This window comes from Pseudonaja textilis, chromosome 5 (genome assembly GCF_049901715.1).
Source record: "Pseudonaja textilis isolate UNSWEBS1 chromosome 5, rPseTex1.2, whole genome shotgun sequence".
Taxonomy (NCBI): Eukaryota; Metazoa; Chordata; class Lepidosauria; order Squamata; family Elapidae; genus Pseudonaja; species Pseudonaja textilis.
The window spans coordinates 10,721,705-10,748,259 of NC_141994.1; the positions used below are offsets into that span (position 1 = coordinate 10,721,705).

The 26,555-nt window shown below is 40.2% G+C and overlaps 2 protein-coding genes across 6 annotated transcripts in view; both read right to left on the minus strand.

Annotated features, from left to right (window-relative positions):
* PANX2 (pannexin 2) overlaps positions 1 to 10,053 on the minus strand; it is a 29,357-nt gene extending 19,304 nt beyond the window's left edge. For 4 of the 5 annotated variants that reach the window (XM_026714087.2, XM_087934131.1, XM_087934133.1 and 1 more), the window contains exons 1-2: positions 9,890 to 10,053; positions 9,074 to 9,413 (exon numbers count right to left, since the gene is read on the minus strand). In XM_026714087.2, the coding sequence (XP_026569872.1) occupies positions 9,074 to 9,299 (226 nt within the window). In that variant the 5' untranslated portion in view covers positions 9,300 to 9,413; positions 9,890 to 10,053. Of the gene's footprint in view, positions 1 to 9,073; positions 9,414 to 9,889 lie in introns of those variants that run through there. The other variant, XM_087934134.1, reaches the window with a different exon arrangement.
* Positions 10,054 to 20,138: 10,085 nt separating this feature from the next.
* Positions 20,139 to 26,555, minus strand: part of MOV10L1 (Mov10 like RNA helicase 1) — a 51,866-nt gene continuing 45,449 nt past the window's right edge. The window contains exons 23-27 of the mRNA XM_087935509.1: positions 26,107 to 26,280; positions 24,436 to 24,585; positions 23,233 to 23,340; positions 21,454 to 21,591; positions 20,139 to 20,234 (exon numbers count right to left, since the gene is read on the minus strand). Of these exons, the coding sequence (XP_087791635.1) occupies positions 20,139 to 20,234; positions 21,454 to 21,591; positions 23,233 to 23,340; positions 24,436 to 24,585; positions 26,107 to 26,280 (666 nt within the window). The remainder of the gene's footprint in view (positions 20,235 to 21,453; positions 21,592 to 23,232; positions 23,341 to 24,435; positions 24,586 to 26,106; positions 26,281 to 26,555) is intronic.

Below are 26,555 nucleotides of genomic sequence, written 5' to 3' on the forward strand. Positions count from 1 at the left end.
CATAGCATTCATGAGCTTTCTTTGCTGTAATTAGGCCATTTCAAATACAGCTAGTCCTTGACTTATGACCACAATGGAGCCTAAAATGTCTGTTGATAAACGAGGCACTTGTTAAATGAGCTTTTGTTCCATTTTATAACTTTTATTGCCACAGTTGGTAAGAGAATCATTGCAGTTGTTAAATTAATAACCTGTTAAATGAATCTGGCTTCCCCTTTGAGTTTGCTTATCAGAAGGTTGCAAAAGGAGATCACATCACTTTGGGATCCAGCAACGATCACAAATATGAACTAGTTGTCTGAATTTTCATCCCATGATTATGGGGATGCTGCAAAGGTCATAACTGTGAAAAATGGTCATACGTCACTTTTTTCAGTGCCGTTGAGTGGTTGTATAATTCGAGGGCTATCTGTACATGCAATAGGAAAATAGAAGGCAAAATATGCAGACTGATCTAAGTACAGTTTCTTGAATTTGTCCACTTTGTAAAAGAAAAAAAGACAAAATTAGAACACATTTGGGGAAAATGATCTATATTTAAAAAGTCACATGCTTATTCAATCTTTTCCAGATATCCAACACAGGATTACAATTTAACATTATGTAAGTGGTTTCATTTTAATATCTATCCTTCTGTTTCCTTTGAATGCTGTAATTCCAAAATTACTTACCAATGGCAGAAATAATAACAATCCGTCCTTTCACTTGGATGATGCAGCTGCTAGGAAATGAAACCTTGCTTTAAAACATGATGAATAATTTACCATAATGAGCCCTACAAGTCCAGACAAAATTGGATAGAAATGGAAGTAAGTAGATAAAATGTGAGATTTTAACAGTCTCATACACAGGCTCAACTATTTTTTTCTCTAAAGGAAAAATGGTAAGTCTGGCAAAGTTGCCAAATCTCATGAGATTTCAACTGAGAACTGTAACATCTCGTGACAATAGGCAGTTGTGGTCTCTGTATGCCTTTTCTACACCAGAAAAAAATAACCCTTTTTGTTGATTTAGGGAGTAATTATTTTTTAAGACAGTCCTGACCTATCCTTACAGCAACGTGCCCGCTCCCGTATACTATGCACAGAACTAAAAAATAGTCTAGACAATGGAGAGAAGGACCTGTACATTGATTATCATGCAGACTGTATCAAACGCAAGTCACACAACCAACAACTCAACTGGTCTTAAATGCAAGCTAGTCAATGCAAGAAGCCTTGTAAATAAAATACCTGAATTTCTCCTCTTACTAAATATGGCTAAATTCGACATCATATTTGTCTGTGAAACATGGCTCAACGCATCTCTCCCTGACTCCATTACCTCAGTAAGAGACTATTACGTTTACCAATCTGATCGTGAAATCAGTAGAGGAGGTGGTGTTGCTATCTTCTATAAAAAGTCCTTACATCTAAAAAACATCCAAGTTACCCTAGAGCTTGCTCTTCCTGAAACCATTATCTGTGAACTGACTTTAAATATTACATTTCGGTTCTTACTATGTTACAGAGCCCCTGAATATGACATTGAACATGTAAACAAACTAAATATACAACTAACATGGGCGGCATCTTGCCCACATGCTTTTATCTTTCTTGGTGACTTCAATCTATCTCATATCAACTGGACCCTAAATGAATGTACAACTGAACCCATACATGCAACCTTCTACAATGCTGTAACAAATCTGGGACTGGAACAACTAGTAACCAACAACACTAGACTTAACAACTGCCTCGATCTCATCTTTGGCAATAGTTTGAATTCAATTTATGGAATACAAATTAAAGAACCCTTTTCCAACAATGACCACAACATGATTGACTTTGGTCTCAACATACATCCACACAAAAATCATCACAACGATGTGATCCCCAATTATAACTTCAAAAAAGGCAACTATGATCTTATAATCAACAATCTCTCTTCCCTTGATTGGCAATTTCTATTGACTGGATGCAATACTGTTGAAGACCATTACAACATATTCTTACTAGAAATCAAAAGAGTCATCAAACTATATGTACCAATAACAACTCCCAAAACCAGGAAAAACAGATTACCTATAACAATAAGGAAGCTTCAATCCAAAAAGAGATCACTTGGGTGAAAAAACAAATCTGGTCACGTTGCCAACTTCAAAAGCCGATACAAAAATCTATGCCACCAAATAAAAACTGAATGCACTAATTATCACATTAAACAAGAGGAAAACCTTCTATGCACAAATTCCACCCGTGCTTTATATAATTTTGTAAACAACAAACTAAAAGACTCAAGGTCCATCCCACCTCTGAAAGGACCTAATGGCAAAGACTGCAACAATGACACCACCAAAGCAAACCTCTTTAACACATTCTTTGGCTCAGTATTTCTAAACAACCATGGATCAAGCCCAGTATTTCCTAGTCGAAACACAGACAACTACAATGATCTAATACATATCAATTTTACAGAAGACATTGTTGAAACAGCCTGTCAGCACTTACATAACCCTGCCTAGAGCCTTTCTGCAAAAGAATTCACCAATAAAACAGAATATTACAATGAGCTAACTGAGCAATTAAATATCAGCTCCATGAGATATTGGGAACTTTTACTAAATCATTCCAGTATTTAAGGAATACTGGAATAAACCCCCAATTTTTCTACTAATGTTTTAACTATCCACTAATTTTAAGGATTTTGTCTTTAATTTGAATATTTTATAGCTTCTGTTTTAATTGCTGTAAATTCCTTTGGATATTTATGAAAAAAAGATAGGTTATAGACTGAATGATTGATTGAATCAATCAATCAATCTGCTGGTGGCCTGTCTGTAGTCTGACAAAACTTAGTAACTGGGTCTCAGCACACGTGCACGCAGCATTCAAAAAATACAATTTGAACCTCTACAGGGCAGCCCCGGTAAGTAAAACAGCTGAAGCGCATGAAATCCACTGTGCTGCACAAATCAGCTGAGCTGAAAAAGATGGAAATATGGGTCAGGATAGGGCAGAGGTGGGTGGGCAGGGCCAGCTGATTGTCGGAACTACTGGTTTGCTAGAACCGGTCCAAACTGGCAGCAGCCCACCATGCTTACAAATACTTAGTGACTCCCAAGTTCCTCTCAAACAGACAGAGCAAAAATTGGTGATGTTTGCACTGTAGGCGGCTGCGGCCGATTTATGGGGCAAAACTGTGTGATTTCAGTCACTGTAAGAGCTCAGGCATCCATTTCCTTCATTAACAACACTGGAATCCCCAATTTCAAAACTGGACCTTGCCATGGCATGTTTTGAATGTGGCTTTCAACGTGTTAAGCAGAGTGTGACTCTCAGTCCAACAGAAGTAGTACATTTCTGTCCCATCATGATTCTTCACTGTTTTGGCACTATAGAAACAAATGAACAAACCAAATCTGAGCCACTGAGATCAAATTATAGTCTTTTGTAGACAGCCAGTCAGTAACAATCCGGGCCTCTATTTCAACTACCTTTGTGTGGCAGGCTGGCTGACACTTTTTTTTAACAGCTTGCAGCCTAGATTTCAGCTCAGTTACATGCCTGAAAGTGATTAAAATGAGGAAGAAATAGGAGGGAGGGAGGGGGGGGAGAGAGAGAGAGAGAGAAGGGCTATAAATGAACAGTTTCATTGTGCAGTCACTTCAGACTCACAACTTCAGTAGATCAATCACACAAATCCATCCAATCTAAGTTTAAATATCATGCAAATGTCTAGAATAAAATTTAGCTAAAAAGTGTGGTTGTTTATCCTATGATCTAAGTTTGGACATTGTACAAAATTTAATCACAGCCCGTCAAAAGGTTTATATGTATATTAAAAAAATGTATCTATAGCTCACAGTAATGTAGATCACATAGTGTGATAAGTAAGCTGAGCTGTGGTACATAAAAATTCCCACAGTTGCAAGCACTAGCATTCTACATTATGGCATGGAAATTTCAAAAACTCAAAGTAATTTTGAAACATGATCTTTAGCAGAACCCATAGAGGCATCTCGCAGAACCCTAAATCGAGAAAGGGTGCCTTTGGAGTATCATGAAAGAGTTTAAGGCCTCTGGTTAAAAAAAGGGGAGGCTATAATATGTACATTTTTACAAGAGTTGTTGCTTAGCAATAAATATGGGATAACTGCATGTTGGCCGGTAACATAAAAGTAACAAGCTTTTACAATTTCTATACTACTATATTTGTGTTGAAAACCAAGGCACTTCTGGGTTGAAAGGATTAGTCGGTGATACCACTATTGCCCAGGGGATGCATGAGAAGGCTCCTTTCATGTCCCTGGTATTTTCCCACCAAAGTGGTACCTATTTATCTACTTGCATGCTTCCGAACTATCTGAAATGGTATAAGGTCTTGGACTAGAAGACTTCAAGGTCCCTTCCAGTTCTATTTTGATTGATTGATTGACTGACTGATTGATTGCTAGATGAGCAGGAGCTGGGATAAATTGGTGGGAGATCATTCCATTATGTGGCTCATGCTCTTGGGTTTTGAACTGCCCAGCTGTAGACCTCTTAATGGTCTTTTGACTCAGCGCTGTCTTAGCCACTGTGCCCTCCTAATTTCTATGGATAACATTCTTTTCCCATGCAAATTTTGTTTGTTCAGATGTGAACTGATTACATTAACGTAGAGAACCCCCTGAGAAATTCACAAAAATAAAAAATACCAATTTCAAGAACGTAACATGGAAATAAGTATCTGTTTTTGAAGTAATTGTAATAGTAATTAGACCAGTATGGAGTGGGGTATGATAACTCAAGGATCTGTCACAGAGGAAAGGGTATTAATTTATTATTCCAAGCATCAGGGGCAGGGCAAGAAGTAATGGGTGGAAGCTTGTTAAAGAGAGATTGAATCTAGAAATAAGGATCATTTTTCTGACAGAGAGAACAATTAATCAATGGAATATTTTGCCTCCCAGAGTGGTGGGTGCTCCATCCTTGGAGGTTTTCAAGAGTATACTGTATAACCATTTGAGTGGGATTGTATAAAATCTTCTGACTTGAGCACAGGGTTGGACCAACAGAAATTAGCCCTAGAATTTACTACTTCTGGCTATTACACAGCCCGATATAAATACCCCAATAAGTTAAGATTACTAAACTAAATGGCTTCACTAGAAATCTAAACAACATAGTGGTTAGGTAGATTTCAAAAGCCAATATGATTTATTTTCTAATGGCTGTGATATAGACAAATAAATAGGTCAATCAAACTAAAATCATAAAGTATTTAAATGCCTCATACTGATTTATGTAACATCTACTTAGAACATTCTTATAAAACCTTATTTTTTAAAATGAAAGTTCACCATACATAGAATTTCAGGTTCGTCTGAGGTTTTATAGCACCAGTTCAATATGACAAAGTCAGTATGGAATTAGATAGTTTTCATTTATTTAACAGACCACACGTTATCCTTCTGGTGGCCTTATGTCAATCTCCAAGGGAAATTGTATATAGAAGGTACAACTAAGGCAGAGACTACTATACAGTAGTAACTTCAAGGAAGAAGCAAGACTCATACCAGCACTCAACTTCTCATTTATATCACAACCTTTTTTCTTTAGGATACTACAAGTAAACATGTCTATCCCTCTTGGAAAAGAAATCATGCCAGATGCCTGGAGCAACAGACTAATATATAAATATAATATATGGCTATATCTTCTACTCAAGATATAAATGCAGTATCTTCTACTGCTGTAGATCTACTACTATATTACAAATGAAAAGGATCAGGATACCTGGGCAATTATCTATTTACCTCTTGCCAAGTCAACACTGAAAACACTCTTGAATGCCTTTAAGCAGTCTTTCCAAACCAGACATCTTCCAAAATTCCCAGTATGAGAATGGTCAGAACTCCCAGTCAAAGACCTTTCTTGCTGGGGAATGCTGAACACTGCAGTCCTCACACATCTGGAAAGGGGCCAGGTTGGGGAAAGATATCTTTGGCCATGTAAGAAGACACTTCCTAGCAAGTCTTACAAATGTCAACAGCAGGCCAATAATAAATACTGCAGCCTCTGTGTGAAAACAATAATTACTGTAAATCATCATGCTAAATCAGATCTGAAGGAAATTATTTGTGGCAACCTATGTAGAGTTTTCATCACTCCAAATAGGCAACAGAGAAGCCATTTTATTAGCTGTCTACCTTGCCAAAACAGCTATACATATATAGTAAAATAAAATTCCCCTCTCACCCTTAGGGGTGTTCTGGGTATATAAAAACAGATAAACAAAGATCATTAGACTAGCATTCTAACAGGCCAAATCCAAGACACCAATGAGTTGGAAATACAGTGAGAAATGAAATAAACAACAGAATCAATGACTGTTCCATCAGCATATAATGCATCATTTATTTTAGCTCATGCAGAGCACAGGGGCTATCATGCATTTGCTTCCTTCAGAGATCTCATCTGGCCTTAGAATGAAAGCTAGCTGGGTGACTTTGGGCCGGTCATCTCCTTCAGCCCAACTCATTTCATTAATATGGTTGTTCTAGGGAGCAGAATTCTTCGTCCTCCCTTCCAATATTTCATCACCATATATTACGTGTGACACACACAAGCACATGACAGCAGTTTCCCCGCTATTCTCACACTCAGCTCGTCATGAATGAAAAAGACATAAGCCATTCTTAACTGTGAAGGTTGTCATTAAATCTCTTTCTTCCTCTTATTCCAACACTGCCTAAAGGCAGCCTTGAGGTGAATAAAATATGTTTTGTCCCCTATTATCTTGGAGGAAAGTCAGTAACTAGAAGTAACATGGGAGACAGCAATAATAGGAAAGGAATTGACAAGAGACAGTTCCATGTGGACACCCTAGCAAGGAGAGGTAGAGGACCATAACTCAGGAGAAAGGGGCGTTTTCCTAAACACATCCTCTGGTTTGCCTTTCTATCCTTCATATGCAGCATTGGGCATCAAAAGAGTTAAGATGGTAGCCACAACCATCTAATCAAATTCCACCCCCTTTTTTTACAAGCATCATCTTGACTTTTTTGGATGGTCACCATGTTGACTTTTGAGTTGCTGTGGCCACCCAAGCCCCAATTTTCTTGTCTTGCCTTTTCAGTTGCAACTTTACCCTAGCCATTATCCTTACTGACAATCCAAATATAATGTTCACATGTGGCTTTTGCATGTCCAAGGCATTTAATGCACCAAAGTAGCTGGTCATCTTGATAAAACAAGATTGACTGATGAAATTCAATCAAGGGAGGACCTTCTCATGTACAACTTGGGGTAGGTCTATAGCAGGGGTCAGCAACCTTAAGAGCTATTTGGACCAATTTCCTACAGAAAAGAAAATACCAGGAGCCACAAAGATCTTAATCGGAAGCCCACTTCCCCTCATTTAATTCTGGAGCTGACCCAGAAGTCCGGTTCCCCTACCATAGAGTCTCGTCCTAGCATGGTGTCCTTTTTCCTCTACCTGTCTTAACCGAAAGACCTATCAATTTTGGAGCCAACAGGAAAACCTGCCCCTTGCCATAGAGTCTCCTCCTGGCATGCTGCATTCACCCCCCCCCCCAAGCTCTTCTCAAAATTGTGGCTCTGACTGGCGACAGGGAGCCACAGCAGAGGGATGAAAGAGCCTTATGCGGCTCTGGAGCCACAGGTTGCTGACCTCTGTGTTGGGTGTACCCATTTTTCCTCACTCACTGATTTACAGGGCATCCAGGCAATATAACATCATCATCCACCTGTGACCCCTTCTGTCTTCTGCCACCTTTTCTTCCATCTTTCTGACATACATGGGGGAAAGAGCCTTAAGGAAGGAACTGGCCCCATCAACACACAATGGCTTTTCTTCTACAGGGCCAGGATTTGCCTGTCTGAAGGCAATCCTTTGGACTTGACCCTTCTTCCCTCCCATTCGCTTCAATTCCTTGGATATACAATTGGCACTCAACTTGCAAGCATTCGTTTAAGGACCGTTCAAAGTTACAACGGCACCAAAAAAAAAGGGGGACTTACGGTCATTTATCACACACTTATGACCACTGCGAGCATCCTCATGGTCATGCGATCAAAATTCAGATGCTTGGTAATTGTCTCCTCTTTACGATGGTTTTGTGTCCCAGGGTTACGTGACCATCTTTTTGTGACCTTCTGACATGCAAAATCAATGGGGAAGCCAGATTCCTTTAACAACCATGTTACTAACTTAACAACCGCAGCGACTCACTTAACAATTGCGGCAAGAAAGGTCATAAAATGGGAGAAAACTCACTTAAAACTGTCTCGCCTAGCAACAGGAGGTTTGAGCTCAATTGTGATCGTAAGTCGAGGACTACCTGTATTGTTTGTTATACAGCGGGGGTTCCCCAACCCCCGGGCAGTGGACTGGTACCGGTTCATGGCCTGTTGGGAACCAGGCTTTGGAAGTAGCGGGTGAGCGCGCCAAGCTTCATTTGCTCATGCGTGGGATCTGGACCGCACATGCGAAAACATCCCTTCTCCCCCTGCCACTGCCGGTCCCTAGAACCAGAAAAGTTGCAGACTGCGGTTCTACCCCTTGTTCGGTGGGTGGGATTCAAAAAAATTTTTTTCTACCGGTTCTGTGGGCGTGCTTGGTGGGCGTGGCGTGGCGGGCATGGCAGGTGTGACGGGGAGGAGACTGTAAAATCTCCATTCCCACCCCACTCCAGGGGGAAGGTAACCGCCGGTTCTCCGAACTACTCAAAATTCCCGCTACCCAATTGTTCTCCAGAACTGGTCAGAACCTGCTGAGTACCACCACCTCTGCCCTTGTTCCTGGGAAGCCAATTGGACCTAGTTTTATCTGCAGTGCTCTTGCTGCAGTGCCACCTCACAACTCCGGAATGGGATACGGTTAGGTGCTCTTTTAGGGGCCTCCTTCTGCTTAGGATCCACCCCTTTGAACAACTACCTGGCAGGCAGAATTTCAACAGGTGAAGCTGGTCCCGGTCCTTAGAGCCCATCAACCTGTTGGATTCCTTCCCCCACCCCGCGCCCTGCCCCGGCCACCCTGTCCTTGAAAGCGGCCGAGCCAGTCTCCGTCCCCCCAGCCTGCCCCTTACCGGCGAAGTTCTTGGTGAAGACCAGCGTGACCAGGAGAATCGGGATGAGGACGGTGCCGATGGTGACCACGCGGTCGAAGGGCAGCTCGAGCTTCAGCTGCAGGAGGAGCGCGGCCAGCGAGCCCGCCTTCTCGTCTTGCTGCCCGGGCAGGATCAACTCCTTCAGCTTCTCCCCAGCCAGAAGCGCCGTTGCCATGTCCGGATGGTTTTCGATGATGTGTTGCATAAGCGGCAGCGGCGGCGGCGGCGGAGGGTCGGAGGGCGCTCACCGGGGCTCCCGAGTAAGCCGGAGCAACGGCTCGCCGGAGAAGATCCCGAGCCCCGGGGCGGTGGGCTCAGCCTGCGGGGGAGGAGACTAATGAACGCGGCCGGGGCAGAGCCGAGGCTCGGGCGGCAGGGAGGACGCGGGGCCGAGGAGGAGGAGGAGGAGGAGGAAGAGGAGGCACCATGTTCTTTTCGCGAGGCAGCGCGGTCTCTGTCGAGACTGCGGCACCGAGGCCGGGAAGGGGGCCTGAGGCGACGGCGAGGCTGGAGCCAAACGGCCAGTTGCCAAGCCGGACCTACGACCCAGGGAAGGTCTGCCGCAAGCGAGGCGAGCGGATGACCTGACCGGGGTGGGTGGATGGAGGAGGAACGCCACCTTCTTCCCCTCAGCAACTGAGAGGGGAAGAGGTTTTCAAGCGGGGATCCCAAGCAAAGCCCGAGCGGGCGGTTTCGCTGAGGTAAAAAGGGCGCGAGCGGTAAGAAAGGAAAAATATGGGGGCCGGGGTGGGGAAAAAGAAGGCTTACTGAGGAACCGGGGTCGCCCTTAGTTACCTTGTGAAGTTTGAGCGGGCCAGGGAGGCTCTCCCGGTCCTCGGAGGGAGCGAAAAGCCGGCGCGCGAAAGCCCCGGTAGGCATGAAATTGACGGATGCTGCGGCAGGGGGAAGAGAAAGGACGCCGGCCTAAGAATTTCTCCTCTTGGTCCAAAAGGGAGCCTGTCCCGCCACCCAGCCTGGAGCCGCCTTCCCTTCTCCTCAGACGAAACGAACGAACCCACAAAACAACAACAACAACAACAACCCTGTGAGGACGGCCGATTTCTTTTTGAGCTCAAAGTTATGGCGGCGCAGACGCGGAATTTCCCCTCGGAGGCACCGCGCGGAGCCCAGCCAGGCAAGCCAGCCAGCGAGCGAGGGAGGCGGCTGCTGCTCCTGCGGCACTCGTGGCGGGAAGGATGCCCGGAGACGCGTTGAGCCCCGGCAGACGGTGGCGGCGAGAGGTCCTTTAAGGTCTTCGCCTCCACATCTGGAATTCGCCTCGCCCGGCAAGCCCGCGGGAGGCGGGGCTGGCGGCTTTGCGGCCGGGCCGGGCGGCGGCGGAACCGGGAGGGGACGGGGCGGCAACGGTCGCCTTGCACCACAGCAGAAGCTTGCCGAGTCACTCGACGCACCCCGCCCCCCACCCGCTGCTGGGTTCATTGCGGCGGGACGGCAAGGAAAAATCGGGCCCGGTCCTCCGTCTGGGAGGCTGCGGCTAAACGGTGGTGGCGGGAATGGATGGATTGCCATTCCCACGACCTGCCTCCCGCACCCCCTGATTTGGGAAGCTGGAGGGGGAAAAAAGGCGTGGATGAAGGGGGGTGGGGGGGGAAAGGAAGGAAAATGCAGCGACCGGCGGCTGTGAAACCTCGTTAGAGCAAATGCAGCTGGCGACTTGTTATTTTTTTCCCTCAGGTTGCCCTTTTCTCTGCCCCCCCCCCCCCGAGTTCCTCTCATGACTGGCGCCCCAGTTCGGTTCTTCTGCAGCTGCACCCAGAAATCAATTCCCGCCTTCGATGGCATCCGGGCGCATGCGCCAAGTGAGCGGTTGGAACCTCTAGTCTAAGGGCTTCTTGGAATAAATAGATTTAGATGCAAAAAAAAAAAGCATTGCTGGGTTTTCCTCTCTGGCAAACGTTGCCTGAAACTTAGGCAGAATCCAGGCACTGTAGGGCAGACGGGCCAGTGCTCAAGGTTTAAACAAGAAATAGGAAGGATTAAGTTACAATACAACCAAAATGGTTTTAAACTCTTATTATCTCTAGAATGGATTTGCCCATCCATTAAACCACACAGTTAGGGTTGGTTATTGGCTTAGTGTGAATCCCAACCAGTATGTTTTGTCCCATAATCCAATGGCTAAATCAAGCAGTATCTTAGGGAACCAAATCAATGCTTAAATTGTCTATCAGACCCTTGTTTGCAATTGCATAAGCAGTTCCTTATAAGCTTTGCTCTGAAACATGGATGTCTTAATCAGTGGTGGGATTCAATTTTTTTTTTTAACTACCGGTTTTGTGGGCATGGCAGGGGAAGGATCCTGTAAAATCTCCAGTCAGAGGTGGTATTTGCAGGTTCTCCGAACTACTCAAAATTTCCACAACCGGTTCTCCAGAGCGGGTCAGAACCTGCTGAATACCACCATTGGTCTTCACATTTTGGCTTGCCTGGACTACACTGAGTGAAGGGGAATAGTCTCGGGACACATATAAAATATATGTGATAGTTTTTATAATATAAAATCACGTTAAAAATTTACAGTCTTGTGGACATGCCTCGTCTAAAACAAAACATAAGAGTTGTTCTTAAAATCTCTTAAAAAGAAAGGGAGGGAAGCAACTCCCCCCCCGCCCCGCCATTGCAAAGCCACCCAGCCCTGCCTAGGATTTCTTTGCAAAATAAAGGATAGGATAGGAAATAGACTCTTTGCTCTACTCCAGCTCAGGGAGCGCCTGCTTTCTGCTCCCCCGCCCTTTCCTAATGCAAAGACAGCCCCACGCAGCCCAAGAGCATCGCACAAAGGGGTAGGTTGGTACACTCCAGCTCTTTTAAACCGTTTTTTGTCACTTTTTCACAATGCAAATCCAGCTCCATGTGACAGATGCTAAAGGTCAGCAATGCTAAAGGTCAGCTGGGGTGGTGGAGCACAGGTAGCAGGGACCAAACGGACAGATGGGAGATAGGCCAATGGGAAGAATTGCAGCACTGTTAGATGGTGAGTGCGGGTGGGCTGCAAGAGCCAGAATTTTGATCACATGACCGGGGGGGGGGCGCTACAGTGGTTGTAACTTTGGGCATGGGTCGAAAGTCCCTTTGTTCATTACCACCGTAAATTTGAACAGTTGCTGAACGAATGTTGTAAGGTGAGGGCTACCTGTGCATGTATTGCTAAGGTGGATCTTTGCTGGACTGATTTGTGGCTACCTTCTTGACTTAATTCAGTGGTGGTATGCTACCAGTTCAGCCTGGTTCGACCCCAAAAAGCCTCAGACGATCAGCTGAGAGGAGAAAGAAGAGAAAAGCGCAGGATCAGCCCTCCCACCCATCCCTGCACTTTTCTCTTCATTATCCTCTCAGCTGGTGTGTGGAAAGCTGTGCATGCGCGTTAGGTATGTGCAGGTTAGGTGCACGCATGTATGTGCGCGCATGATCAGCAAAGCAGTACTGGAACAGGTAGGATCCCACGGCTGACTTAATTGATCCGCTTCCTGTGGACATCTCTCTTTGCACCACAAACACTTAAGAGGCATGACCCACTCAAAATAAATTTATGAATATTTCAGTTAAAAATACATTGATGGCTATCACTTCAGGAAGGTTAGCAAACCACTTCTACAGCTCTGGGGCTACACCCACCTTCAGTCTGAAGCAGCCTTAAAAAAAGATCTGGGACATGCAAGCAGATCAGTGAGAGAATGGATGAAGGACAGCTATAGGGATTTTGAGCAGCTGAGACATTAAACCCCATAGAAATTATGTGACAGGACTGGAAATAAACCGTTAATGTCAGGAGACTCTCAAATATTGAGTTGAATGGGCCAAAAATTCTTATACCTGGATATAAAACACCAGTGAAAGAAAACATTTTAATTTACAGTTATTTCAGCTAAAAGTCATGTAGCTAGTTTTAAGAATTTTAAGAGTGGAACTATTTTGTCAAACACACATTACAAATTAGATGACTGTGAAGTAATTTTTTTATGGTACTACAGTTGTATCATATATCATGCATTTGTATTTCCACTATGGTAATTTTCTCTGCTTCAGAATAAACTGTTTTGTGCAATCATTTATGTTCAAAACATTCATGTTCGATGAACTCTTGTACTGATAAAAACACAACTCATGTAACTCTGACTCTACTGTATGGACGTATCTATCTTGCTTTTTTTGTGACAAATGTGTTCTGGAATGTTTTCTCAGTGTAATACCAATAGCTGCAGTCTTGGGACTTCCCATGAAATTTCCATATAAAACCTGCTTCATTTTTTGGAAATTGACTGAGATAGGCTAGGTGTTCACATTAGAGACAGAGCTGAACACAATTCTTTAAATTTTATATAATCATTGGGTCCACTTATTCTTCAAATTACAACTTTTAATTGTTCTGAAAAGCCATAAATTACATTCCACAGTGTGATACATTTAGGCAATTCCAGTGTAGGAGCTTCATTTGGTCCATCATCTCAGGCATATTTGGAGGTGGTTCTAGTTTTAGATGCTTGCTTTTGTTATCCATTATGACTAGAGTACATCTTTTTAATTAATGGAATACTATGTCATTTGGTGTTGTATTCCAAAATAATGATACACCAAAGTGCTGTATCTATCATATTTTGCATTATACATCTTTTACAGTGCATATTCACTAGATTGGGATCCTTCATACTTATATGAAGTTCTAATCTATGAGAACTTGATGCGTTTCTACAAGAGACTAAGCAAAATAGAAAAGTTCAAACACAGCCAAATTCTCTACCAGGAAACTGCTGATTTCTGCGTTGTAGCAGCGTCAGTGTCGATGGAAGTCATTGCTTCAGAAGATCATCTTGTCAGAAAGAGAAGCCCAGGCCTGCTGCTGCTGTTGGTCATGAGGTCCACAGCTTGATGTGCCTCTGATTCTTCCTCAGAGGAAACAGCTGATTCATAAAAACCAGGTCATACTGGCTACGTGTCAGGTATTCCACCTTCAGCATAGTTTGCTTTGCTGGCATCCTGCCATAAAACGTGTGTGTGTGGGGGGGAGAGAGATTAGGACTGGTCAAGGGTGGATGGCCAGGGGGAGAGGAAAAAAACACAGGCTTTGTGAGGAAATATTCAGATCCAGCTTTGCTAATAACTGCTTGACTTTAGTAAATCTTTCACTTCAAAAATGGAGTTGAGCTCTGGTAGGATTCAATTTTTTTTACTACTCCGAATTTCCGCTACCAGTTCTCCAGAACTGGTCAGAACCTGCTGAATCCAACCTCTGGAGTTGAGGATCTTTCCTAAATGTTCAGATTGGGACAAGGGATTTGGGAAACCCCCTTGGGTTCATCCTTTTACTCTTTCTTTTGCTAACAGGAAAATGTGTGTAAGGAAAACGCAGCAACATCTACTATTTATATTTCGCATAAGAGATTATAATTGTACAATTCTAATTTAAATTTCTTAATTTCTGTTGAACCTGTAGTTTCCTAACATTTCTAGCAACATTAAGTATGTTGCTGGTAATTAGAGATCCCCCCCCATCCGGTAAAATGTGAACCTCTTGATAATTTAATACATACGTTAACTGCTATTCCAGTAAAACCATAGCAGAACACCTATACCACTTTAAAGTGATGGTAAACAGACAATATATTATCTCCTGAGTCACTGAATGATGCATATATGGTTGTTAAGGGGGAATTGCTTAGGTAACATAGGTAGACTTACCCAAGAATAAAATCTGCACCATTTTGCACGAATGTTACATGAATAAATATCAGAATGTAATCCAGTGTCTAGAACTTGTAGTGCTGGATCTTCATATATAGGTTCCTTCCAGAACATTTAGTTGCCTCTCTTCAAATCTTTGAAACCATTCATGTAAGAAACCATTAATTGTCCAAACTAGTGGTGGGATTCATTTTTTTTTAACTACCAGTTCTGTGGGTGTGACTTGGTAGGTGTGGCAGGGGAAGGATACTGTAAAATCTCCAGTCAGAGGTGGTATTTGCCGGTTCTCCGAACTACTCAAAATTTCCGCTACTGGTTCTCCAGAACATGTCAGAACCTGCTGAATGTCACCACTGGTCCACATCATAGCTGGCCAATCGGGGAAAACAGAAATTGGCCTCCAAATCCTATCTCCTCTTGTCAGTTAATTTATACTGATGAAAAAACAACAGATGACTGCAATTCCTACAGAGAATAAGGGAGACCATGAAGGTCCACGTGTCTCAAATGGCCAAACAGTAGCTTTCTGACTTGAGACTGGACACGGAGGTCCCACATCAGTGGTGGTATTCAGCAGCTTCTGACCACTTCTGGAGAACTGGTAGGGAAATTTTGGGTAGTTCAGAGAACTGGCAAATTACCACCTCTGGTTGGCCCACCCCATCTTCCCAAGTCCCAGCTGGTCAGCTGGGTCTTCTTTTGTTGCCCTGCCCAGGAGAATGGAGCTGGAAAGCAGGTTAGTGGGGTGGGAAGAGAATAGGATTTTGTAGTAACATTCCCCTGCCACGCCCACAGAATTGGTAGCATTTTTTTTTTGAATCCTACCACTGTCCCACATTTATAGTAATTCTTTTTCGGATAGCTAGGAAGCAGTGGGTGTGGCTTCCCTAATTGCAGCCAATCAGTGTTGGGAAAGTATTTTGCATGACTAAATCTAAATCTTGATTATGGTGTTGCTTCACTACATAATTTTCTGGAAGAACCAGGAAGGCAAAGTTACTTGCTCCATTCACTTCTTCCCTTAATATGGTTGAGTATTCTATGCTGGGTTGCTAATTTTAGGCACGTACAACTTAAAACTGCCTTGAATTATTTTAGAAGACAATTATTGTCTTAAAAGATAGTCGTGTGTGCTTGACAACGTTGCATATAATATGGTGATAACTAATCCACCCCAGGGCTTAGAAAAAAATAATCACTGTAGGTAAGTCAATGATTACTGGTTATAATGCCTCTATATTTCTTGCCAGGTCTGAATACCAGTTGCTAAGGAACCTGGGATGGAAAGAGCTGTTGCATTCCTACCCTACTGTGGGTTTCCTGTAGACATCTGTTGGATGCTGTGGGAAGCCCCTTTGTCAGTTTATCTTGAGTGTATTTTTAGATTGTAAGTGTCTTCAGCTGGAGGTCTTTCATGGTTGTGCTCTGAATGCATCATGTACAAAGGCAGGCCCACAGAGGGGAGACGTAAATAATTTAAGGAAAGTTATTTCACTTGAGTTTCTTTCATATTTGGAAATAGATCCTAACTGGGCAAAAATCCTGTTATAGAGAGAAGATATCAAATTACACAGGACTGATACTACATAGGTGGTGAAATCTCCATTTGTCAGAAATGGTCTATGGGTTGGTATATATAGCCCAGAAATAAAATGTACAGCAATGAACATGAGCCAAATATGGAAAAGCAAGGATATCTGCCTGGAAACCAGGGTGGATAAAATCGATTAAAAATAATAATTAAAAGAATCAGATTAAAAATGGGATTTATTTTTATTTTTATCAAATTTATTTCAATAAAATGCTTTTAGAGTAAAAAAAAAAAATCTATCTAAAGATAGTTTTATATTTAAGATACATTAATAATTTAGTTTCTTCAGGAGTGAAATGGCGCTTAGTTACGTAGCACGAGGCTGTATATTCTGCAATATTGGGACTGTTGGTGAGTCAACAGTCGCTGAGGAACAGAGGTGAAATTTAGATCAGTCCGCTCTATTGTGTTCCCTATCGTTATCTATGGCTGTGAAAGTTGGACCTTAAACAGGAAGAAAATCAACTCGTTTGAGCTGAGGTGGTGGATGAGGCTCCTGTGTATTCCTTAAGACAGCAAAGGTAAGGAACACGCATGTACCAGACAGAGTGCATAACACTTGACATATTACTAGAAGGAAAAAAAAAATCACAAAATCGTTTCTTGCTTATTCGACCATATCCTGCGTGGGAATTCACTGGAGAAAGCAATTATATTGGGAAGAGTTAGCAATAAAAGCAGGCAGGTTGTCAAAAAATACGGTCATCAAAGCTGACATGAGCCACACAACATAGAAAAAAAAAATCAAATAAGTAGTGCAAGGATCAGAAGACGTGGAGAGATTGATGCGCAGAATCATCAAGAATCGGACGTGACTGAATGGGTAACATCATCATCTTGCTTGCTATTCTACTTTCTGACCAAAGTAACACAGGAACATCATGGCAAAGTGTTTCTTTAAATATAAAGACTATCCCAAACTGAACGGAACTTTTGACAATTCACTAGTAGAAGTATGGGAGCAATTTGCCACTAACTTGTTCCAAGTCATTCCCTCCCTCACACTTTCTCCTTTAGACCACAGCACTACGCATTCTTCTGTTCAAGCACTAATCGAGTCAAGCAGTCCAACTCTGCTTCATTTTTGTTTTGAGATCATTTCAAGTTGGCCATACACTTTTATCTAGCTGGGGAACTACTGTCGAGATATAGATCCGCTAGCAATATTTACGTGAAGCTGAAGGATCTCAGGAGAGGCTAAGTCTGGTTTGCCATGAAGAAAATAAGATGTAGTACTTTATTGTTCATCCTTAATAACTACAGGTAAAAAGATACATGCAAAATGCTTTAATAATATTTATCGTTATGGCATAAAAATACAGCAACAATGAAACTATAATTATAACTCAATAAGCCCTCTGTTTTATAGTACATTCTTTTAAACAACCAAGAAAACAAACTTTTGTATATTTTTTTAAAGGAAATAAAGTCACAGTCTGGAAAAGTGGTCTGGAGGTACTTCTATTTAACTGCACCTGCAGATTAACAAAATAAAACAAGAAATAAACCACAAGAATTGGAGAAATAATGTTTCAGTCAAAACAGTTAATCCAACATCCTGGAAATGATACCTATAACGAAAGGCAACGTATGAAATATTTGTTTTACTAGCCAACATTGATTTAATAATCATAAATGTTTAGACAGTATCATGCATTCCGAAGTAATTGTTTTTCTGCAACTTTGAGACTCCATCTATGAATTTGCACATAAAGCATTGGAAGAGCTCTAATTAACAGGGGAACTGCAAGGAAATAATAAAGGAAACGAAGACATTGTCTTAAGATTAAGGATGTATTCTAATGCGAGAACAAGAGCTTAGGCATTGATGGTTGTCCTGAAGTGCAAAGAGATTGATCTTGGGGTTGACCACCAATTATGAAGAAAATTATAATTATTTGATGAAGTCTCTATTTGTGAGTGGTGCAAATCGACTATCTGATCAAAGTAGTTATTTCCAGCAGACAGACTGCCAGAGTAAATATGGAGCACACCAATGCCATATATGCACTATGAAAGGAAAAAGTGGGACCTTACGTAACCGTATTGATTAATTACAGCATTGTCTGAAACAATTTGGACAATATGATATCAGAGGAAACCTTCAAAGACTCTGAATATCTATTCTAATAGTTCTAATTCTTGATATCCTGCAATACTTCTAGTATGAATCAAATCCTTAGATATGAGGATGTGAGGAGATAAAAAGTGTAGTCCTCATATAGCAATGAAGATCTGCATCAGGGAAAGCACAAAGTTACATCGTCAATGAGAATTAACTATCAGTGAAGGGGCTCCACAATGTAGGTGGGATAGAAAGATGAGAGCTGTATGGCATCTGAACCCAAGGGGACAATGCATAGGTAGGTGGAAGATGACACAGGTCTGCCAGGAAGATACTATATGCAAGAATCTCTATCACACACTGTCTTGCAGTTTTAGTATCGATTAGATTTTTAAAAAAAATCCTGCCTTCCTCTAATAACATTAAATATCTTCAAGAACTAGAGGTAGTAAGAAAAAAGTTTTTTTAAAAAAACAGCTGACCTTGAATCTAAAGTCATGTAAAATGTGTTATTTGCTAAGAAAGCTAACTACGGTATGACCCCTCTTGCCAAGAAAACTGCAGAGACAAATTCAGACGGTTGCCAGGAATCAACACTTGACCTGAAGGTATTGAAACAAGACTAAATATATATCAAAATATAATAAGAGGACGTGAAGGAAAGAAAATATTTTAGGAAAATTGAAAACTCTTGAGAATGGATACATTATGGTTTCTTGTGGTCAGAACAAATTAAGGTCGCTCAGCATAAAGCAAGACTACCGTATTTCCCCATGTATAAGCCACCCCTTTTTTCCAAAATTTTCAAGCCCAAAAAGTAGGGGGGTGGCATATACAAAGCAGGTACACTTTTTATACATGAAAAATGCATAAAATAATAAAGTAGGAATAAACTGGTTTTCCAGCAGTATGCTATACTTTTTTGTAAAAATTGTACGTGATGATACGATTACGAGTGCGAGTACGCGATAGAAATGCATACGCTAGGCATCGGCCTGAATGCTTCGTTCCTACTCTCGTTCCAATGCGTAGATTGCTAACGTCGCCCGCACCGCTTTCGGCGTCATGACCGAAGTTGTAGATCTAGACGTCGAATTTTGTTTCTTTGTAAATTTTCTTTCTTCATAACTTGTTTCTCTAATAAAATATTTTTTTCAAAACTTCACAGTCCAAAAATTGGGGGGGTGGCTTATACAAAGGGGGTGCTTATACATGGGGAAATACGGTACTTATGCATCATTATGTACCCCTATGAAGAATTATGAAAGGTCTAGAAAATTGTGAATGGATTGTGCATAGGTGCATTGGATACCCCAAGGAAGTACAAAATCCTATAAAAACATGTATGACACCACTACAAACTGTAACCTTATGTATCTCAGTTCAGTGTAGTGTGAGTGTAGACCACCTTCTCTGTCCTAATAGAGCAGGGGTGTCAAACTCATGTCGTCACATGATGTATCATGACTTTTTTCCCCTTTGCTAAACTGGGCATAGGTGTGGCTAGCGTGTGATGCATCCAGCCCCTGGGCCATGAGTTTGACAGCCCTGTAATAGAGCTTCACTCACTCTTTCTGATGGCCTCCATTATAGATCTCTAGAGAACGCACAAAATAAAAGCCTTAAATTATTATTTAATGATTCATCCATGACCACTTATTTCTTCATCAATAATGTTGAAAATACACTCACTTTGTCTGATTTTCAAATTCTTGAGGCAAGTCACAGCCAATGTAAACATCATTCATTAGACTGTACTCCAACAGAGCATTAAAGCAGGGATCCTGCCCAAAGGATAAGAGGATTATAAAAGTTGTTCAAATTACTGTACCACGAAATAGCCATAGATATTTCTCTGGTTTATATTCCTTAATATTAGCAGGCTTAAATAAGAATACGTTTAGGACTTTATATGCAGCTGATTTTCACGTAACACTGTGTTGCTAGGATACTTAACATGGCAGTGTAGGAGCTGAGCTGTAGCAAGCGTAGTCTAACTTCTTATAATTTATATGTAACTAAAGCCTGTTAAAAGTCTTTACAGGCTTTTGGAACATTTATAATTTCACCGAGATAAATTACATGTTTCCTGGGTTTTTTTTTTTTTTTTTTTGAAAGACTTGATTTGGCAACTATCCAAGATGTTCAGCAGAACAACAGTTAATAAAGGTTGCTATAACTAGAAAGTAGTGTTTCAAGATCTGAACTAGCATTTGAAAGCCATAAAGGCAATATGAAAAGACTATTTGTTCATTTCTATAGCGCTATTGTTCTCTTAGTTATGAAAAGTTAGAAGAAGCAAAATACAACAAAACACACTATTTAAAATTATATTAGTGTGAATTAGCACTAAACAGACAAATAGGGATCATGGCATGGAAGACTGCTGCTGCAACTGAGAGCTGAACATGTCAGTTAGTATCCGTTGTACACACAAAAAATATCATTATTAATTAAATTTATATACTGCTCATTGCACTGTTGCAAAACTAAATGCAATACAATCTACTAACATAGTACCACATTTAGTGATAACAATGCATAGTATTGTTGCTTTTTGGGGGAAGGGAAAGTTTGTTATTAAAAATGGCATTACGTTTGATTAAATGCCATATAATCTATATATGACATATGTTGATATCAACACTTAGTGACAACAAACATTTTTTACAGGAGGAGATAAAAGTTTACAACTTCAGAAGTGAGGCGTTTGAGATCATTTGTGATAGCATATGTTTCTACAAGTAAACAAGAGTTCAAATGTTGACTTCCTTTGGCTCCCTGCTGTATTTTCATTTAATGAAGTTCAGACTGAGTTCACCATATTTCAGATCTCATTTCTGCATTTAAGGATTAACGTATTGCTAAGAAAGGCTGAGATGAATCACTAACACATGACTTTTTCCCTGAACTTTAATCTAGAAATAAGAGACAGGCAGCTCAATGAAATTATTCTATTAATGTAATTAAATGAACATGAATTAGATAATAAGAAATTCTTACTTTGGCAAGCACATGAGGATTTCCCACAACAATGAGCAAAGCCTTGGGTCTGGTAATTGCTACATTAAAGCGCTTTGAATTAGCAAGAAAACCTAAAAAGGATCTTTCATCGGTAAGTAGAGTTTCATTTGACCGAACCTGGAATGTAAGCACCAACCATTTAATTCTCCCAAATATGTATAGTACTGCAAACAATTTCATAATCTGAAGTTGAATATAGCATAATGATTAAAATGGTGGACCAGAATTAGGAGAGTTCAAGTCAATTCTGTCTTCAACCATGAAAACTCACTGGGTGAATTTCAGCTGGTTAGAATAGAATAGAATAGAAATTCTTTATTGGCCAAGTGTGATTGGACACACAAGGAATTTGTCTTGGTGCAGATGCTCTCAGTGTACATAAAAGATATATTCATCAAGAATCATAAGGTACAACATTTAATAATAGTAGGGTAACAAATAAGCAATCAAATCATACTAGGAAACAGTCAATATAAATCGTAAGGATACAAGTGACAATGTTACAGTCCTACAGTCACAAGTGGGAAGGGATGGGTGATAAGGAGTGATGAGAAGATTAATAGTAATAGTAGTGCAGACTTTGTAAATAGTTGGACAGTGTTGAGGGAATTATTTGTTTAGCAGAGTGATGGTGTTCTGGAAAAAACTCCTTGTGTCCAGTTGTTCTGGTGTGCAGTGCTCTATAGTATTTTGAGAGTAGGAGTTGAAACAGTTTATATCCGGGATGTGACTCTCTGTCTCAGTCCATCCTTCTAACACCAAGATGTTACTACAGGTGTTCTTGACTTACATTTAATGATCATTTACTGAACTGAAAAAAGTGACTTATGGCCATTTTTCAATTATGACCTTTGCAACATCTCCATGATCACGTGATCAAAATTCAGATGCTTGGTATTGGTTCATATTTATGATGGGTGCAGTCCATGTTTGCAACCTTCTCGCAAGCAAGGTCAATGGGGAAGCCAGGTTCATTTAACGATCAGATTATTAATTTAGCAACTGCAGTGATTCACTTAACCACTGTGGCAAGAAAAGTCGTAAAATGAGGCAAAACTCACATAACTAATGTCACACTTAACAGAAATTTGGGGCTCAACTGAAAACTACCAGTATGGGGAAAAAAAGGGAACAAAATATACTATCTGTGCTGCCCTGAACTCCTGAAGGAAAAGACAGGATATTGCTATGATGTAGTAGTGGCTGTGCAGCCTCAGAGATGATCACCACGTACTTTTGAAAAGGCCAGAATGAATCATTCTCTTCCATCAAGTACTGCAAAGTGAGTTAAAATGTAAGACCTCACCAACCACAGAAGTCTTGGACTAGTAGTTTGTCGAGTAACCGAACTGCATCCTAAATAGTCAAAGGTATTTCCCCATTTAAAAAGTCTCAAAGGAACTTCGATACAAAGTAATAACTAATAACTGCAATTTTCAGGGTTTTATGAATGGGTGTAATTAGTACAACCAACATATACTATTACGTTTTGCACTAATACCCAGCTTGCAATCTTAAGCACGCCGATCAGTTTCACTATGCATCCTCAAAACTGCTAATGAATAATTATGCAGAGGATAGAACCATCAATTTCAAGTAATTGTGACAGCAGCAGTTCAAAGTGGAGGACCCCAGTTGCCTCTCCTGAGCTTCACTAGTCACTTACACATGCACTTTATTCTACTTCGGCTTGCTAATTTGGGGAATGAGATTGGCTTCTGAATACCATATATATTCAAGGAGCACTTCACTACGTACTGCTGATATGATGATCACTGAGAATTCTTGTCCCTGAAACTCCTCGACTGAGCCAACTTTAATATCTGATAGATCCACGTTGCGTAAGAGAATTGTGATTTTTTCTACCTAAAATAAAGATACATATTATTTCACAGATAGCATAAGGACTCAAAAAATAACATGATTTGATTAAAACGATTCAGGTATTGAAACAGTTAAACAAGTCAATCCTGAATTTTATTTTTGAGGTTTTGAATAGTTTTCTCATTGATGTTACTTTACTACAATGTGAATTAGAAAATAAGAAAGTTTATTGAAAGCAATTAAAATTTAAATCTACTTAAAACTAGTAAATTAGTTGCAGATCTTCAAATAAGGGTTATTTTTCTTGGTGGAATTATCCACTATTTTTTCTTCTTTTTCATATTTATTGAATTATTCCAGAATTGGATATTTTCTACCAACTATCAAGGAATGCAGGTTCTGTCTTAGGCGCAATACTCTTCAAATTTTTCATAAATCATTTAGATGAGGGTTAGAAGGGGGATTCATCAAAGATGCCAACGAAATCAAGCTGACGGAAATAGCTGAAACTATTTTTTGCACTGGGTGCCTTATAAGTTACTTTTTCAATCTTTATATTCTTAAATCCTATTTTTTGTCTTTGTTTAATATTTCTAAATATTTCTAAAGCTAAAGTAAGCAGGAGACAATAAGCACAATGTCTTGCTCCTTGTTTCTCACAGGGTATAGATAAATCTCCATTAACAATTTATGCCTTCTGTAAAGTAGATTTTTTTTTCATTTTATAAGTCTCCTCAAAGTACATAAAATCCAAAATTTCAAATAAGAACATTCAGTTCAAATTATCAAAAATTTTCTCTGCATCTAAAAAAATTAATGCAGCTTGTTTTTCATTGTACTGTTCAAGGTATTCCAAAATATCCAACACAAGTTCTAGCATTATTTTTTAATTGCCTTTTAATATCAATATCAAACCCAGTTGAAAAATGTATCATGGGAACTTCAAAGCCTTTGGTTTATCAATGAAGAGATTCATGAATACCATATCTCTTAACATTCCCCTCCAAGAATGTTTTTCATGTTCACATTTATAGTCTAATAATGTAACTTAGAAAAACAAAACAAATTAACATTAAAATATACTATGCAATTAAAAATACCCCAACAATTATATAAGGCTGAAGCAGAAAGCTATACCTGCTTTCGATAAGGTGCAATTACTCCAATGTCCTTTTCCGACACTGAACTGTTGATGCCTTTAACAAGAAGGCAACAGTAGCGCATCACTTGAACTGCTTCTGTAGGATTGAACCAAGAAGGATTGCAGCCTTCACGCATTTCCATACCCTAATGTTAGCAAGGCAAGAAATTAAAAACACAGAGAACAATACTATTTCAAATACTTAACTTTATTTGCACAGTGCTTATGTTAATAACAAAAAGTCAAAACGGGCATTTAAATAGCCAGAGCTGAGGAGACTCAGTACAATAGTGACTGAACAACACTGTAGTGCTGGAGCAATTTTTAAAAAAGGGCTTTAAGTCATTCATTACAGAAAACACCCCTCTCTGAATGGATTTTAATATATGGAATTTCTACAGAAGAACTGGTCCTTAAAATTAAGCATCTCAGATTTTGAACAGTAATAGTTATTATTCTTTGCTAAAAGGAATATATATCCTCCAGCCATTTTCAATTTATTCTGGATAATTTGTTTCCCAACAATAAAAATGTAATATATATTCTGCATGCTTCTCCAAATTCTTTGCACAGAACCCACCCTAATGCTTCATAATTTTCAGTAAAATGAAATTAATGACTTAGTGAGTAAATAAGACGGTTGTGGAGGTGAATACAAGAGCACACAACAGATACAAACTCAATGTAAACTGCTCTAAACTTGATTGCGGAAAGTACAACTTTAGCAACAGAGTGGTCAATGCCTGGAATGCTCTACCTGACTCTGTTCCTCAAACCCCCACTCCTTTGACCTCAAACTATCCACTACTGACCTCACCCCATTCCTAAGAGGTCTGTAAGGGGCGTGCATAAGTGCAAAATTATGCCTACTGTCCCTGTCCTATTGTCCCCATTTATTTGTATCTATTTACTGTATTCATACTCATGTTTATTCTTATACCTATTATCTTGTAAGCGATTGACAAATCAAATAAATTAAAGAATACAACAATAAAATATAAAGAGTAGATTTAAGAAAAAGTGTCTTTATTCTGGATTCATGCATTGTTATGTTTTGATGGTGACCACTTCCCCCTTGTTCTATTCTGTAGGGGCCTTCATCAAATTCATGGAGTCTTTGAATACAATTACCTTCTTTTAGAAGGATTTGGGTGCTATTGCAATTTTTTTTTTAAAATGAGCAGTAATTTCAATCAATGAAAAATAGGATACAGTTACGCATTTTTATTACTTGTGTCTGCTCCAGAAATAGTTTTAAATTTAAATATCTGTCCCCATCCTTTCTATAACATAATCTTCATTCACACATTAGTAAAAACAGCTTTTATCAGCAGAGTGAAGTAAAGGCAGAAAGCTAATTAGCTCCTTTTTTACATCTGGTTTTTACAAACTTCTTTCAAAGCAGCTAGAAGCAACATTTAAAATGCACCCGAGAGAGCACTCAATAAGAAAAGTGGCACAGCAGATTGCAAAATTTTCTTGCAAAGATAAATCACAATACATAAAACTATAAAGAAAAGAACATTTGTGGTAAATCTTGTATTCAAACTACGCAATCTAAATAATGTGATATGCTTATTGATTTACATACCTTTGTGTATATCTGAGGTTTCTAAAATCGATATACTTTTAAGTATAATGCAACGAACACCGATTTGTTTACATACCCTCATTCCATGAAAAATCAGTGGAAAGCCTTTCTTTGGCAGCTTCTCCCACCCCAACAAAGAGTTAACCACCGAAGGATCAGCACAGACTTCTAGTTCCTTATGATAAAATAGTTTAGATGGCAACGTAAGCAATGCACTATGTGATCTGTAGTTCTTCACAAGCTTTGTAATCTGCAAGCATAGAACCAAGACCACAACATGAAAATGAATATGGCTATACTCAGAAGCATTAACGTTTTGATAGGTGAATCGAATTCTGTAAAGCGATTACAGAGTATTGCTGTCAAGAAGCTCTAAATGGCTCTCTACTAGTTTACATTTAGGACATCAGGAGGACATTGTTTTCAGTCATACTCTGAGTTATCAGTCATATGTGGAATTAAAGGGAGTCACCATTCTCCTCTCTCACTCATCACACAAACGCCTGGATCCATCCACATTACCGA